Here is a 17,569-nt window from a genome sequence, read left to right on the forward strand (position 1 = left end):
AAATTTAATGGACAACCTATTCACTGAAAGGCACAACAATCATATGGAACCTTGGTTCAGTGCTCAGTACAGGGAAGGAAGGATTTGTCGAGTTTTCTTGTCTATTCATTTTTACTCAAATCGTTTCACCTGTATTTTTTCATTTACTTTAATTTCTCATCATAATCTGCCATGTCTATCTGAAACACCTGAGGACATCTGAGCCTTGTAATATTGTCCATTCTCAACCCTACAATTCAACAACATCAAATGTAAATCACAAATATCATTATCCATTACCTGATCCTCTTTCAAAGAAAAATTATTCAACCATTGATTGCCCATCGGTTGTTAGAGAGGAACAGTACCAATATTTATAAGGGATAATGCAACTAATGGATGTTTCTTATGTTTATGTTTTAGGTAGTAGGTGCAATTAAAGGCTCGTTCAGATATGAAGCAGTAAACTGCAGAGTTATTTTAACAACCTGCAAATAAATGCCAATTGCGCACACCAAATATCTTACAGATATTCGCTCAGCTCTGTGTAACAAGAAACAATAACGTAGTTTACCGCATCATATCTGAATAAATCTAAAAATGGCCTAAATCTGTTTATATTGATCATTGAGTAAAACCAACCTATTTGGCTCAGGTTTCGAAATGAGCTCCAAAGTACTTGCAAGACGATCATTACTCCCTTCTGGAAGTGGCACGGACTGCTGATGCACTACAAAGTGGACTGGAAGTGAATTTGAATTTTCACGAAGGAGCCGTTTGCATGTGTGACAATCCTGAACATTCTCGCCTTTCAATATCCTGCAGTGGAGAACACACGTTTGCTTCTCCCAGTCATTAGCATTGAATGGACCTACACGATGTCTACGTTCTCGTTTATCATACCCCATGATATTAAGCCGAGGCTTAGTTTCCACATCAAGATTGGCCAGGTGTATGCACAGGTAATCATAATTGTTCATGATCATTCCTTCTCCGAATTTCCTGATCGGTATGTGGTTCACTTCAAGGAAATTCTTGTCTAACTGAAAGTGACCTGTGACCTCACTTGAAGTTCTCTGCCATGTGATTGGCACATTCTGTAGAATGATGGTGTCATCATTGCTGACTGCACTGTGGCATGAGACCATAGACAGGATCTGAAGCCATTTTGACTTGTATGCTGTGATGTTCTTCTCCCTGCCTGGAATTTCAGAGGCTATCCTTGAGAAGCACTCAATCGGTTGTGATCGATGCTCTGCACAAATATCCAAGTGAGGGGTCATGTTGAAGAGTTGTACCTTTGGAGTAAGCATACCCTTCATCATCTGTGCATGCATCTGGACCCTGCAGGGATCACCCAACTGGTAGCTTCGTTGGAAACGCATAACTCCCATTTCCCTCTGTTCTGGCCTGCCACCCTGATTTCCTCTCCTCTTTGAGAAGGGGTTCTCACTACCTTGGGCATGGATCAGTGCTGTCTCAATGGCAGTCCGAACTTCCTTTAAGTTTCCATCCCTATACATACTCTTGATCGATTGCAGGATCTGTTGCCATTTGTCTTCTGGAATTCTGAAATAAACGACTGGATATGTGACTCTAGCTGGTGATTCTGCTTGGCATTTTCTGCTGTAGTCATACATGCGACACTTCCATGTCACTTGGACATCTGTGGATCCTACATTTACAACTGGTTTCTCAGACGGCTTCAGAATACTAAAAGGAATTTGTCGCTGTCTAGATTGAATGTATCCACGATATGGGAGAAGCAATTTCATGGATGACTCAGAGATCCCTTCCACAAAAGTTGTAACCTGAAGAGGAGCTTCCTTGAGCTTCAGAGCCAACTTCAGCTCTGTTGTGGCTTTGCTGAAGCGCTTACTTTTGGCATTTTGATTGTTGCAATGATGGGTGATGTTAGCCATCTCCCCAGCAGTGTAAGGGCAATGGCTATTCTCTATGCAAGCAACAAGCATCCTATGCACAACAAGGTCAATGTAACGTCTGATGGGTGATGTGAAGTGAGTATATGCTCTCATCTGCAGAGAATAGTGTTTTCGCTTCTCTGGCTTGGTTTGGCTTGTTGAGTCAATGTATTCTGCCGATTCCATGATGCCATAGCAGTGAGACTGAGCCAACGCATGAAGTGGATGGTTTTCATCTTGAAGTATGAGATTGGCCATATCCTCCATATGACTTCTGGATGCATTTTGTAATTCACAGGATTCTCTGACCTTCTGCCATACTTCTGCAGCAACTAGGACATGTTCTCCATCTTGGCCTTCTTCTTGGTCTCCACGCGCTGCATCATTGTGATTACGATTCACAAGCTCAGGAAGACGAATGCTATTTCTTGCAGTCTTCTCATGACATTCTTTCCATGTCTCTACCTTCTCTTGCGATGGGGCCAGTTGCCTACGAAGTGGTGTACACTCAGGAAACCAGGTAAGAACATGTTCAGCAACAGCATTATTGGTCATCAGCATCAGCTCTTCGATTAAGCTGTGGGCATGTGGATGTGAAAGTGCCCCTCCATCATCGTCATCGGCATTATACACCATCCATCCATCTCTCAATCGCTGCATTCGGCGATGTCTTGACAGCTCATATAAGCACCTGACAGGTTCTGCAACACGCATGTATGCCTTAGAAGTATTGTTGATGTCAACAATCAACTTCTCTGCCTCTTCATAGGTAAGTCTCTTACATGATTGAATCACAGACCTTCTAAACATAGGCTCTGCAACTATCTGCCCTTCATGATCCAGAATGAAAATGACTGACAATGCTAGCCTATCCTGTCTCGGGAGTAAGCTTAGAAGCTTTGAGATCACATCTTTTGGCAGCATATGATAAGCATCACCTTGAAATGGATGGTAGAATGTTGTACCCCTCTTGTAGGCATCATTATCCATGTAACTGTCCTGGTGAATGAAGTAGGACACATCTGCAATATGTACACCAACTTCATAGCGCTGTCCAGGCAGACAGACACAGCTGATGGCATCATCCAAGTCTGTAGACCCAGGAGGATCCACAGTGAAGATGGTCTTTGTAGTCCGGAAATCTTCTCTTTTCTGAACAGCTTCTTCTGGAAGACTCCATCCTTCAGGGAACTCTCGCTGCATTTGTTCTCTTGCAGCTGGCTTGCATTGAGCTTTGATGCCATATACAAGTCGAAGGATGTTAAGCCCCTTTTCTTCTGTATTTCCAGGATCCAACTCTTCAACAGCTGCTCCCAGTGGATATGGGGCCTTTTGGGGCCATTTGAGATAGCGAACAACAAAGAGTTTCTGATATCTTTCCGCATATTTAACCTCTACATCTCTTCTAGAGCTGCATTTATTTTGTGTATCTGCCCTTCTTTTCTTTATTTCAAACAGTGTAACCACAGCTGTATTATTCTTTGAAGCACTTCTTTTTTTTCTTCCCAGGATAAGCATCTTAGGAGATGAACGGTCAAGAGGCACCATCACATTATCCTTCTGAGGATCCAAGTAGCACACCAACTTTTGTAACCGGAGATTGGAATTGTGTTCAATGATGCCTACTACCTTTCCATGGATCTTTATTTCTCTTTCGGCATCAACATCTTCTACTTCTTGTTCATCCTCATTTTCCAAGACCTCTACAAGAACCTTATCACTGTTGAGGGCATGTCCGCGGCGCCTCATAGTCGTGATGGCTATTACATCTCCTGACTGTCTTTCTTGAGGGACAGCATATGTTCGTCCAGTGATGTCTTGGCGGAAGATACAGATCTTGTACATGTCAGGCCTTTGAAGAGCCTTGCGAAGAAGTTCTTCAACATTAGTATCTTGTGCCTGACCAGAGGTATCCACATTTACACCATCTTCATCATCTGAATCATATGTATCATCTTGTAAGAGGGCATAACGATCTTCTCTCTCCACCATGCGTAGGTTCCGAAACACATGTTCATTAGTACGGCTTGCTACGTTTGGTACTGTAGCTCTTGATGCATATGGAATGGGTTGCTCTCTTTGTGCTGTCTGTAATCTTACTCCAGCTTCTGGCTCCTGTATAGGTATGGCTGGTTTGCTCTGTTCCCTTTCAATGGAAGCATCTCCGCCATCAGATTCTTGTCTTGATGCAGCCTCTTCCTCTTGATCTTCAGCCAACACCTCTGGATGCAGCATCCCATACTCCTCAGCCATGTCCTCGTCCACCTGAATCTTCAATTCCTGAAGCCATTCATCACCAAGCAAGTCGTCATCCTCCTCCTCATCATCATCAACTGCAGATGCAGAAGCACCAGCATCAGGGGCAAGGTATTTCCTGGCACTCTGTTGCTTTTCAGTCCTCGGATAGCAACTTGGCACTTCAATTGCTCTACTGACTGCAGGTCTTGCAGTTACCGTGTGAGGGGTCCCCCTGGAGCCTGTGCTGTGAGCTGAAGCTCTTGGAATGAATGACTTTGAAGTAGGGTTGAGCAGACGTTTGGCATTTGCAATCTCATTCTGGATAGAAGCCATTGTTAGACCATGTTTGCTATGGATGGCACCATTCCTCTCACATGTCTTGATGTACCTCTGCCATGTCTTCTGGCATTCCCCTGCTGAACAGACTGCCACAGGATCTCCCATTACAGTTATGAGAGACTGTGCACGGGTGAATGCTGTGTTCAGAAGTCCTTTGTCTGAAAGGAACCCATACCAGAACTTGTTTCTCACATTTCGGTCTCCTACTTGGGGAAGGGATGTGATGTCTACCTTATTTAGCGACGATCTCGTTCTCACCGTGCTCAGAAAGACAGCACGATACTGCTTCCCTGTACAAAGTGGATTAAACATGAAAATATATTTTGTGACTAAATATATCTTATCAAATAAACACTTCCACACTTCTGAAGCAAGACAAATATTTCTGAACTACATTTTAGCTTCTTATTCATTAGATTCAACTAATTAGAACATTTCCTTATCAAAATTGACATTGGAATCAAAATTGTTTACAGTTTATACTTTGACACCAATTTACAACATAGTGGTGCAGAGTGTTCCATGACTTGGGGGTGTTTCACAAAGACTAAGAACAACTTTGAGTTGACTTAACTATGGCAGGCTGTTCATGCCACTGTTATCTCTTATTATATACCTCATTCTAGAAATCCAGCCATCTGATTGGTTGAAATTTGAGTCGTGATTCAGGTATGAATTTTTGACAGATTTTTGAATTCGGCATATAAAAGACATATCGACTGCTTTAATATTCAAGGTCTGGCTGCTTAATATGGTCTTTGGTGGCAAGTGTAAATAGACCTCGTGAGGAAGAAATGTGTGGGCCTAAGGCAACATGACATGGCTAGCAAAACATGATATTGAGTGAATTAGTAACTCCACAAGTATCATTATTTCTGTTAGATATTATGGATATCTATAATATTGTTTGTCAAAGCAAACTATTGTTTTATAGTAATTTGGTTACGTTAAAGTCTCTTAAAGTCTAGTTTGGGTAATTTTAGTTGGTTTAAAGCTTATTGATCCTATTACTTGGACTTTCGTCTGCATGTAAAACTTCACTTCATACCCTAGCTTAGCTGTGATATATGCATTTTTTGTATGGATAGTTTTACAATTACTGCTTATTACATTGTAATTCGAATAGTCTGATCGGCATTTTGGTCTCATGTGTGGTAGACTCTATCGTAGCTTGCCCATTCACCGGTGAGTCATATTTTGACTTCCGTTTCTGAACATGCTTGGTACCGCGAAGCTTGAATCCTTCTTTGCACCTTAAATTTCAGAGCCCCAAAAAGACCTACTGTTATTTGAAATGATATCCATTTATTTCTACATCCATATATATCAAATTCAATTTAGATTCAATTTGTAAATTTGTATGTACTGCAATCAGGGTGAAATTTAATTTTGAAATACCCCAAAATAACAATTTTCAAACCAGAGTTTAGCGTGACGGTCGGAAACCCAAGCAGGGAACCGTTTTGACCGAGGCCTACTATCCTGTCAAACACCTTTACGTATCATACTTTAGCTCTACTAGTTCAGCAAAGTATCTTGAGAAAATTACCTTGCACATTCTGCACCGTCTCAACCGTCACAGCATGAAGGCCTCTATTCCTCATCTCCTGTCGGATTACCTGGACCTATCATAAATGCATACAATTTGCCTTTAAAACCAAATTTTAAAAAATTCAAGAAATTAATCAGGCTAATTTGTGAATATTTACTGGTACAAGCGTACAATGTTCATATTAATATACTGGTCAAATCCCTACCCCCCCCCCCCCCAAAAAAAAAAAAAAAAAAAAAAAAAAAAAATAAATAAATAAGTAAATAAAATATATAGAAACCTTGCGCAACCTTGTGATGGAAGAAGAAAAAGAAGGGGAAACAAATTATCATACTGAAATTTTAAAATGGCTGTAATCACTTAGCATTTTAAACTTCAAATCTACTGGTGGGACTTTTAATGCTAAGAAGGCAACACTGATTATCGTTTGGGGGGTTCTTTTGCCTTTGTATTTAAAGAAAGTAGGATGAAAATCAACACAGGATATTTGGTATGCCTTAATAATAAAATTATTTTGGATCAATTTAACAATAGATACTTTCACAATCTCTCAACATGCTTTACAGATACATAACATTATAACCAATCCCCTTCAAAGCAAAAACCGGTTATCAAATTTTCTTCAACGTCAAATCAATTACCGGTAAGTTTATTTTTGAGCACTGATTCTTTCAAAAAGGACACTTATCAAAACTCTGTCTATAGGTGATAGAAGCACAGCAATATTGTAAAATAAATGTAAAACTATGAAACACCTTTTTTTAAACTGCTTTCAAATCAATTTCCATGTACATGTCCATTGCCTCTTGACCCATTTTCCTTAAATGTCATATCAATGGAGTAAATTTCATGCTTTTAATACTTATGAATAAAAAAGACACTAACCTGAACTCTGTAAGGTGATAGTACCACAACGTCACTCTGTTTGGGTCTATCCCACTCTTCAGGCCAGTGCTTCATCAATGAAGCGACATATTCTGCAATTATCCTTGCTTCCTCTGCATTCATGTACGATGTCCCAACAAGCTGATCCTCCCCCCTCACGTCCACAAAGTTTAGTGGAAAGAGATTAGGGTGTTCACTGCTGGTGCTCTTTGATATGAAGGCTGTGCCATAGTGCACCTTCAAAAAGTCTAGGATGGGTTGGCAGCTCCTGTAGTTGATGGTGAGGTTGCAGCTGGCGTGGCAGTCATTCTGTTTGTCATATTTGAACAGGCGTTGCAGCAGGGACATGTTGAACTTGGCCTCCATTGTGCGAGGAGAGTGCACCTGCAATTTTGGAAGAAACCACCATCGTTGATCGATGCTCATGTTTTGATTCTAGGTTCTATACAATAAATGAATCATCAAATGACCTATGCTTTGAGTTCACAAATCCCTCCAAGTAAATTGAGCCATCTATTTATTCATTTTGTTTTTTTGTAAAATGCAATAACTTTCAACGAGCATGTAAAATACTACGTATATGTGTGTGATTCCAGTGCAATTCATGTGACATTTGAAAAGAAAACTGAACTTAATCAGAGTCATGAAGAGGGTAAAGGAACTCTGGGTGCAGGCTGAAAAATGGGAGACAACTTTGATGAAAATGACATATCCCCTCCCTAAAGCTATCAACTGGAAAGAATGAAAGTTCTGATTTAATAATATTTCATATGTAAACTAGATGGAACTTCAACTGTGCACAGTGGAAAATGATGCCTCTGCCATAGAGCGATTTCACAAACCAAAACAGGAGCAATTTCCAAATTCAAGTTTAGTTGTAATCCATTAACAGGTTCTCAGAATATTGTGATTACAAGCTATTTTTCATATACATGTATGACCCTTTAATGTTTGACCTCATGACCTTAAAATCTAATCAGTTCATCGGCTTTGCATGATACATACATGTCTTGAGTTTGATAGTAATTCGTCCATCAGTTCTAATAATAATGTGATCACTAGCTATTTTTGCATATATAATGAGCCCCATGACCTTTGACCTTTAACCCCCAAATCTACTCAGTACATAGGCTCAGAAAGATACATACGTGTCCTGCGTTTGATGTTCATCTGTCCATCGGTTCTAATGATGTGATCACTAGTTATTTATGCATTGAGCCCTGTGACCATTGACCTCATGACCCCAAAATCAAATCAATTCATTGGCTCAGCAAGATACATACATGACCTAAGTTTGCCAGGAATCCATCAACCAGTTCTTGGGATAACTCGATCACGAGCTATTTTTGCATACCTAAGGAGCACTGTGACCTTTGACCTTTGACCTTGTGACCCCAAAATCTAATCGATTCATTGGCACTGCAAGATACATACATCACCTAAGTTTGGCAGGAACCATCAATCGGTTCTTGAGATAACGAGATCATGAGAACGGGACATACGGACAACCCGATAACATAATGCCTCCGGCTTCTTCGTAATGGAGGCATAAAAAATGATATTGGGTCCAAATTTAATCACTCTAAAACACTATTACATCCTGATGTGATTAACTGGGTCAGCACGCCGTAGCGTTCGCGAAACAGACCGAAGTTTGCCTCACGCTTTGGTTTTGCGTATGTTGCACGCAAATGAATAAGTAGGCTTACTACGGACGATGCGACCGAATTAAGCTTACGTATTCATTTGCGTGCAACATACGCAAAACCGAAGTGTAGTCGTATTACACCTGATTTTCCCTGAGTGAGTCTCAGGAAAGACGCATAGTCTCGTCATGCTACAGCCCCTTTATCATTCCCAGCCTAGTTCCCGCATATTAGACTTTTACTTTACCTTTGGGCTCATTTGTTTGGGATCTCCAGCCAGCACAACACTTGTATCCTCTGTTGCTAAGGCAAGGGGAATGATGGCCTCTGTCTCTAGGGCTTGTCCGGCTTCGTCTATCACAATGTGGGAGAAGTATCCACGCAGTGTTGCTGTTTTGGTAAGGTGCACAGCTGTATTCAGAGTGACTACAACTATACTGGGGCCCTTTCTGGAGACCCAGTCTGAAAACAGATTAATAGGTCAAGAATTTAAAGTATGAATCTAGTGGGTAACAACTATCCTTATGGGAATAAAATTAGATCATATATCAAAGATAAGCAATTTGGTTCTTTGGAATACTAGATGATACAAGGATATCTATTAAAATGAATATGAATGGCAGTTACAATTAAGTAGCATTAATACAACCTTTCAAAGGATGATAATATTTATTATAACCCCCTGATAAGATGTTCAAGCATTCAAGGAATTACTTCACACCGGGTACCCATTATTTAATTTCACCTGGGCATAGAGTGGCAAATGTACTAGGTTACTGTCTTCCCAAAGAGTGTTAGTGTTATGGCAGGGATTCAAACCCAATCTGTACATTAAGACCAATATCATCCAATACTCCTGGCTACTACAGACTCATACAAAATGGAGGTCTTGACTCTACCTTGACATTCCTCTTCGGTTGGCAAACGAGGTCCTGCAGCATCGATAAGCATGTATTGCTTCACCGGATCTCTAACCGTGCTTAGTTTCCGCATCGTTGCGTACACACGCACCATCCAAGTATCAGGACTATCTTCACAGAATCTATGAAGATAATCTCGGATGTATAGATCAGCAGCACTGTAAACAGGAAATAAAGGATAGGAACAAATACATTTCACTGCAATAGCCAGCTAGGAAGCATTTCCAAAATGATTAATAACTAGAAATTTAATTTGTCACGGGACGAATTAGGTTGTCTGTCTTCACTTCTTATGATAGATTTGAGAATGGGAGAACTTATATAGACATGTTAACAATGATGATCATGATGATGATGTTCATGACATCTGATTGAAAAAAATGAGGGGACATTTCGATAGCATATAGTCTCAGCTACAACATACTCAAAAATCAACAAAAACCCAGCAGAAACTATATAGAGAAAGGTAGAAGTTATATAGACATGTAAACAATGATGATCATGATGATATTGCTCGCGAAAGACTGAAATGTAGAATCCAGTTTTGAAAAAAGTCACGTCCCGTAGAGAATACACACAAAATGTGAAAAATAGATATGCCTCCTTTAATCGCAGAAATACACCATGATGCATTTGTCAAAATGAAAAACTGTGGCAGCTGCATTCATAAAAAATGGTCTCAGCTAGAACATATCAAAATTTTGAAGAAAATCTATCAATATTTACAGAGATACAATCAATTTTCCAAAAATATGCTGACGTCATTATATGCAAATTGAAATTTTGAGTTCAGAGGCCATTATGATGACGTCAGGAGTTAATTAGAGGTTAAATGAGACGTGATATCATATCTCCGATTCATACTCTATCAAAATATGAAGAAAAAATTTGAGTCACCTTGCATCCTAAAGAGCTACAACGGATTTTGTATAGGTATGTTTTTGCCCATAGGCCTATATGCTATGTATTACAAGAGCTCACACGCAAGTACATGTATCTTAAACGGAGGCTCATTCCGTTATTAATGTTCACAAAAAGATGAACAAGATATCAAAATGCTTGAAAAAATGTGACAAATATGATGACAGAGAAAATTTGGCGATTCTATGTTGCAAAATATCAGTACGCGCGAAAACGCGCACGCATGCGCGTGAGCGCAATTTTTGCAAAATGTTTAAAATGGCCTGAAACGTATGCAAACAAAATTTGAAACGATTTGGAGCATTTTGAAATTTTGCGCGCGCGCTGACACGCGGACGTACGCATGTGCGCGCATTTTCTGACCTGGAATTGACAGGACGGATATTGACCTTAATCAAGATAAATATGAATGAGAAATGCCTTTCCGTTATGAAGATTATGATCCTGAGTAAAGAAGTATAAAAAAAACACAAAATGGCGCCTGGATGACGTCATGAAGACTTGATGACCTTGAAAATGTTCCTGTCATGTCTTATGACAATGACCTATGACTGTGCCAAAATTGAACGAAATTGACTAAATTTATCTTGAGTTATCCTCGGAACAAAAAAGTGGGAACAATAAATAAAAATAAAGAATAAATAAATAAATAAATAATAAAGAAAGAAAATTCTGACGAAAACAATAGGTGATCTGTCTACGACAGACCACCTAACTAGATGGACCTTTGAAAATGTTTGAATTTAGATCAAATACAATATCATACCAATTCAGCTCCACTTTCAAAAAAATATGGTGACCATTAATTAATTAATATTAATTAATAATAACAATACATGGGCCGGCTGGTTTTGCATATTTCAACCAACACAAAAAAGCCCCCCAAAAGCCAATATTGGCATTGGCTGGAATAAAACGTATGAGGCGCTATCTCGTTTTTCAACGGCTGGTTCAAAATTACTGAATATTTGTGGGGCACCACAAATATTAGAAAAGATTATATTTATATAACATTGACTGGCCTTGAGGGAGATACAACATATATTTCCTGAACTAGACTCATATTGCCCAGGGTCAAAGACGAGGGCAATATGGGTCTTGTGAGGGCAATATATGTGGTACCTGCCGAAAGTTAAGCCAGTCAATATTGTTATTCAGATTCAGATTCGGATTAATTTTATTGGTCCATTTAATGTTATCCAAATCAGACATCTAGAGCAAATACATAAATCACCCACGACAATCTCAAAGAACTGAAAAAACTTTGTCAAACCAGCACTGTACTGTGCATCCAGTGCTTGACGAAATTTTCGATACACTGCAAACAGTGCTTTTGGTGTGATATTACGTCACAAAAGATTGCGCAGGTTCCTGTACGCATAATAGATGCACAATGAAAATAACAAAATACAGCGCAGTGAATATGAGACTTTATTTTCTGCTTTTTTAACATGTTAAGTCCATAGGTTTTTTCATGATAGGGTAATATGGCCTCATATTTACTGATTAGCTCTTTTAGATTACAAGAAGTGTAATATGATTTTGTAAAACCATTGCTCAGATGTCTGATATGGGTAATAATTATGGATATTTCAGCCGTCTCTGAACCCATTTTGATCAAACAAAGATGATTTCGTCATTTAAATTGTATATTCTTTCAAATTTGACACTCAGTTTTTCATTATCTCACAAAAACCTTATTTTGTTTAGCGCCCTCTGCAACAGAACTCAACTATCCCTTTAAGTACCTCGGATCAGTAATATAAAACAGAGGATCATCAGAGATGAATATCAGGGCACGAGCAGCAGTGGCTCAAAAACAGTAACAGGACTAGCTGACACCTGTGTACCAAATGGTCATCTGTTTGTGCTGCACAAGGATTCAATCAGTTTAATTTTGGCCATTACAAGTATATTGATGTAGACAAATGTTCATGTACCTGTTACATCTCATTTTATGTATGTTATTACCAAAGAAAAAAAGATGTCAGTCAGCCACTCAATAGTGTCTGACAGTGAAGTCTATAAATAAACTGATTTCCTTGCCTAATTTGAAGACTAGGACACTGCTAACGTTAACATTTCACAGGTAGGACATACATGACATATACATAATTCCTGCTAAATTCTACAGAATTTGATTTTGGCTGCAAAAGGGACATAGCATCTCTATCTCAGGTACTAACGGAACCCGGAAGTGCAGAAAATTGTGCGACACTGCCAAATCCTGAGTTAAATTGGAGATCTGTCCATGGCCGTCTATCTGAATTACTTTTGAGAGTTTGGATAGTTGTTCAGCTCCCTGATTCGTGTAAGTTTTGTGGCTCATGAATTATTATTAAGTTTGTAACACCTCTTGAAACAGCTGTCTGACGGAATACTGGAAGTTGACATAAGTGTATTTGAGTTAACCAACCAAAAGGTTAGAGTGCCATCTTTGGGGCAACAGACTTTGAGTTTCTAGACAAATATGGAAGATCCAATGTTTAAGGCAAATTGATGAATCTGTAGCGTCTAATACATTCACACTTTTACAGATTTTTTTTTTTTCCCCCCTTCCACAGGGTTCTTTATTTTCAAAACAAATTCCATCATATACAGTATATCCATATATCAAATACAAATAATTAAAGAAATAATTTACATACATAATGGCTTGACACATATAATAATCATCACTGCCGAAAACTTTTGTGGCAGATAAAAACAAACATGTATGACAAAATTAGTACTTTAAATATATAATTTTAAACAAAACCAAACATAAAATACATGGTCATGATTATGTTAGCACATTTCCAACACTCTCAAAACATTTTCTAAAGTGAAACCATTTCTTTTTCAATTTATTCTCTCTGAGATTTGTTTGGTATATATATTTTTCCATTTCATAATAACGTTTTACAGCTGATAAAATTATATCAAATGATGGTAGTTGATTTTGTAATTTAGCTGAAAATATTTCTTGTCTTACAACCATCAGAACACAGTTGAGTGCATTATTATTGCTACTGCAAAATCCAAACAATTTATTTTGATTTGTAAGTTTGATCCTTTCCCCCGTATTACGAAATATCCAGAACTCTAACTTCGACCATACTTTGTTAGAATAATTACAAAAGCAAAAAACATGTATGATAGTTTCATCACTGTTATTACAAAAAGTACACTTCTTGTCAACCACTACACCAAATCTTAACAAACTGTCCTTCATATATAATATTCTATTTAAAATCTTGATTTGAAACCACCTCATGTTGATATCTATTGTTGACTGAAATGGAATTTGACAGTACGAACCCCAAAGTACATCTTGAAAATTTAAAAAACTTTTCCACTTTGTAAGGGCTTTACATTCTTTTACTTTGTTTTTTAGCAAAGACTGATAAATATGTGAACAACCAACACTTGTTTTCACAAGGTGCACGGCTTCGGGAATGATAGGGGCTAAGGCCTTACTAGGAGCTACATGTGTAGCCATTTTAAAACCTGACCGAATTGCATTACAAAAACCATAGTACTGGAGGAAATTTGTTTGTCGAATATCCGCTGAAACTCAACATATGAAAAAAAAGAACCATCTATATTTACAAAACGTATTACTCGTAAATTCCAAGCCCCAAAACATACCACTTTGTCATTCATTTTAATGTGGGGGTTATTCCAGAGAGGTTGACTTGCAATGTCGTCAATAAGAAGTTCGACCAAGTCTGACCAAGCGAAAAGTACCTCTTTCCAAAATGGATTTGGCGTCAAGTCTGCTAATTTTCTAAAATAATGTGAGCCCATATACAGGTGAAAAAATAGGTTTGGGGCAAGAATGAATTGAACATGTGAAAAGTGAAACTTTCTATCTGAGAATGAGTTACAAATCTTCTAATCCATGATATTTTCAGGGATTTAGCATGAATATAAATATTAATCATCTTAACCCCACCTTTATTATACATTTGACACATTTGTTCTCTATTAATTTTATCAGGTTTGTTACCCCATATAAATGCATAAAAAGAACGATTTATATCTTTCATAATTTGCGAATTCGGTTCTGGAAGTGAAAGGAAAAAATAGTTCAATTTTGGCACCAACAAAGATTTGACTACAGTTATTCTTCCGAGGACAGTTAAGGTTCGTTTAGACCATGAAATAATTTGGCGTTTTATATCTTTAATTTTTTCAGTATAATTATGATTTACCATCTCTACTAAGTTAACCGAAAAATCTATTCCTAAGTATCTCGAATAACCTTCTGATACCCAATTTAATTTGTGCTCTGGCATTAGCTGTTTTTTGCAGGCTCTATTTTGCCCAATCCATATCACATGAGTTTTTGTAATGTTTGATCTTTAGGTTTGACATTTCTTCAAAATCACTCAATATTTTCAGTGAGCTCTGTAAATCTTCTTTTGTACCGTTAAGTGTCAAAATGGTGTCATCTGCGTATTGTAGTAGTTTACTATTTTTTCCCTGTAGATGCAAGCCAATTAAATCATTGGAATGTCTAATCATAATTCCCAATATTTCGCTTACAAGTAAAAACAGGTATGGAGATAATGGGTCTCCTTGACGACACCCTTGTCCTATAGTAAATCTTTCTGTGCAAAAACCATTTACTGTGACACAAGAAGAAGCATTTTGATAAAATAAATGAATCCATTTTTTCAGCGATGGCCCAAAATGAAAAAAGTCAAGGACATTGATTAGAAACTTGTGAGATATACAATCGAAGGCCTTTTCAAAATCAATCATCAACAACATGCCTGGAATATCATTAAGTTCGGTATATAATAATATATCCTAAATTAAACGAATATTTTCTCCGATAAAACGGCCTTTCAAAAATCCTTTTTGATTCTCATGTATCAAGTGGGGCAATACTTGCTTTAATCGATTAGCTATGCACCCAGATGCTATTTTGTATATAACATTTAAAAGTGAAATAGGACGCCAATTCTTTAATAAATGTCGAGGCTTGTTTCCTTTAGGAATTAAAGTGATTATTCCTAATTTCTGTGATTGCGACAATTCTCCTGTAAAATAAGCAAAGTTCAAAGATCTGATCATAAACATTTTAAGATATTGCCAAAAGAAACGAAAAAATTCAACGGTGAAGCCATCTTGCCCAGGGGATTTATTATTTTTCATACTTTTTAGCATTAAACAAACCTCACTTTCACTCAAAGGACCTTCTAAAAATTTGGATAATTCTGGAGTTAACTTAGGAATATCTGGATGGTTCAATAATATGTCTATATCTATCTCTTCAGTGTCTTTTGTCTTGTATAAGTTTGAATAAAATTTAAAGATTTCGTTTGATATACCATCTTGTCCACTAATAACATCTCCATTTTCTGTTGACAATTGCCGTATTTCTTTATTTACTTTATTCTGTTTTTCCAAGTTTAAAAAATATTTTGATGACCTTTCTCCTAGCTCCATCCATTTGATTCTAGATCTCATAATAATTCCATCATTTACTTTTAGGCGATAGGTTTCAAGTTGTGACTTTTTGTCACTTAATTCTTTTAGTAATGCGGTCTTATCATTCGATGTCACTAGTCTTTGTTCCAGTACTTCAATATTTCTTTCCAGTTCTTTTCCCGACTGATGTTTTGTTTCTTTAGGATATAGATTCACCCCGCAATAGCATTATCAGAGTTTCAAAAAATAATTGGTCATTGATAGAAAATTCACAATTTCCAACTATGTTATCATTTTCATTAAACTCTACCTCATCTTTTGCATAAAATGTAATTGTCTCTTTTATAGTTTTTATAACTTTTGACACAAAATTTTCATCTTTTAATAGAGAATTATTAAATTTCCAAAATTCCCGGACCCCGTTTAATTTTATTTAAAGTCAAGCTAAGACGAACTAATGAGTGATCTGTTCGATAACCAGATAAAATATCAGATTTATGAAATAATGATAGTAATTCTGATGATATAAAAAAGAAGTCTAATCTACTTTGTTTAAAAGGGTTCGGCTGGCGCCACGTGTAATATTTTTTCACAGGATATCTAATTCTCCATGGGTCACATATGAACATAATTATGAGTATCAAGGGTCTGGTCCTGCACTAAATTCCAGTCTCCACAAATAACAACATGTGGATTTTCGAACTCTGTTATGATACGTTGTAAATCAGAATAAAAAATTGGATTATCAGTGTTCGGGCCATATAAAGACGCCAGTGTAATGTCGTACTCATATAATGTCAAATCTAAAACTACTAAGTTACCACCATTGTCTATTCTACTTTGATTAACTTTGACCGGAATAGTATCCTTAAACAAAATTGCTACTCCTCTAGAGCTGGATGTATGATAAGAGAAAAAACACTTGCCTCCCCATTTGCGACATATTTCTGTTTCTATGTCAGGAGTGAAATGAGTGTCTTGAATACAACATACATCATATTGTTTAGATTTTAAATATAACAAAACATCTTCTCTTTTCTTATCATTTGCTAGGCCGTGACAATTCATTGAAAAAAAAGTAATGTCACCCTGCATCAGACGAGAGTACCGAGGCGAAAAAAGACGACGAACTACCTGTGGAAGATTTATTCAATATAAATACAACTTACACACATACAAAAACACGAACATCAAACACAACTGTCGAATAACGACACGCCCGATAAGCCACGGGCAACAGCATTGTGGCCAAAATAAATCCTCTCAAGACCCTTTGAAATACGAGAGAAACGATTTACATTAATTTACATAGCAGGGAGTGTAACAGAAAGAGAGATAGAGATAGAGATAGATGGTGCAACATCCTAAGTTCAAGAGTTCAGCGACTCACTGCTTTGTATCGGCACCGACGTTAACTTCATCATTTTCTTCCTTGGCCTCCGACATCATGCGACTCACTGCTTCGTCATCAAGCGCCACAATTTCTTCTTGTCTTAAAGTTTCATCATCATCATTACGAGCGTCAGCCTTGAAATCATTCTTCACAGCTCTTCAGCCATGACAATGAAGTTACGTCTCCGCCTTCAAGCCTCTGCATCATCATCGCGTGAGCCCCTTCCTTGGTTCTTCACATTTCATCATCTTCATTGGACTTTTAACATCATTTTCTATCAGTCATAAGCCTTATTTATTCGTTACATTTATTCATGTCCATTCTCATTCATTACATGACCATTTAATCTCTGT

General features: G+C 37.6%; 1 protein-coding gene across 1 annotated transcript in view; it reads right to left on the reverse strand.

Annotated features, from left to right (window-relative positions):
• LOC594321 (helicase with zinc finger domain 2) overlaps positions 1 to 17,569 on the reverse strand; it is a 66,424-nt gene that overhangs the window by 17,452 nt on the left and 31,403 nt on the right. The window contains exons 18-22 of the mRNA XM_030980939.1: positions 9,461 to 9,639; positions 8,809 to 9,023; positions 6,916 to 7,299; positions 6,028 to 6,103; positions 622 to 4,768 (exon numbers count right to left, since the gene is read on the reverse strand). Of these exons, the coding sequence (XP_030836799.1) occupies positions 622 to 4,768; positions 6,028 to 6,103; positions 6,916 to 7,299; positions 8,809 to 9,023; positions 9,461 to 9,639 (5,001 nt within the window). The remainder of the gene's footprint in view (positions 1 to 621; positions 4,769 to 6,027; positions 6,104 to 6,915; positions 7,300 to 8,808; positions 9,024 to 9,460; positions 9,640 to 17,569) is intronic.

This window comes from Strongylocentrotus purpuratus, unplaced genomic scaffold (genome assembly GCF_000002235.5).
Source record: "Strongylocentrotus purpuratus isolate Spur 01 unplaced genomic scaffold, Spur_5.0 spur5_scaffold_11, whole genome shotgun sequence".
NCBI lineage: Eukaryota > Metazoa > Echinodermata > Echinoidea > Camarodonta > Strongylocentrotidae > Strongylocentrotus > Strongylocentrotus purpuratus.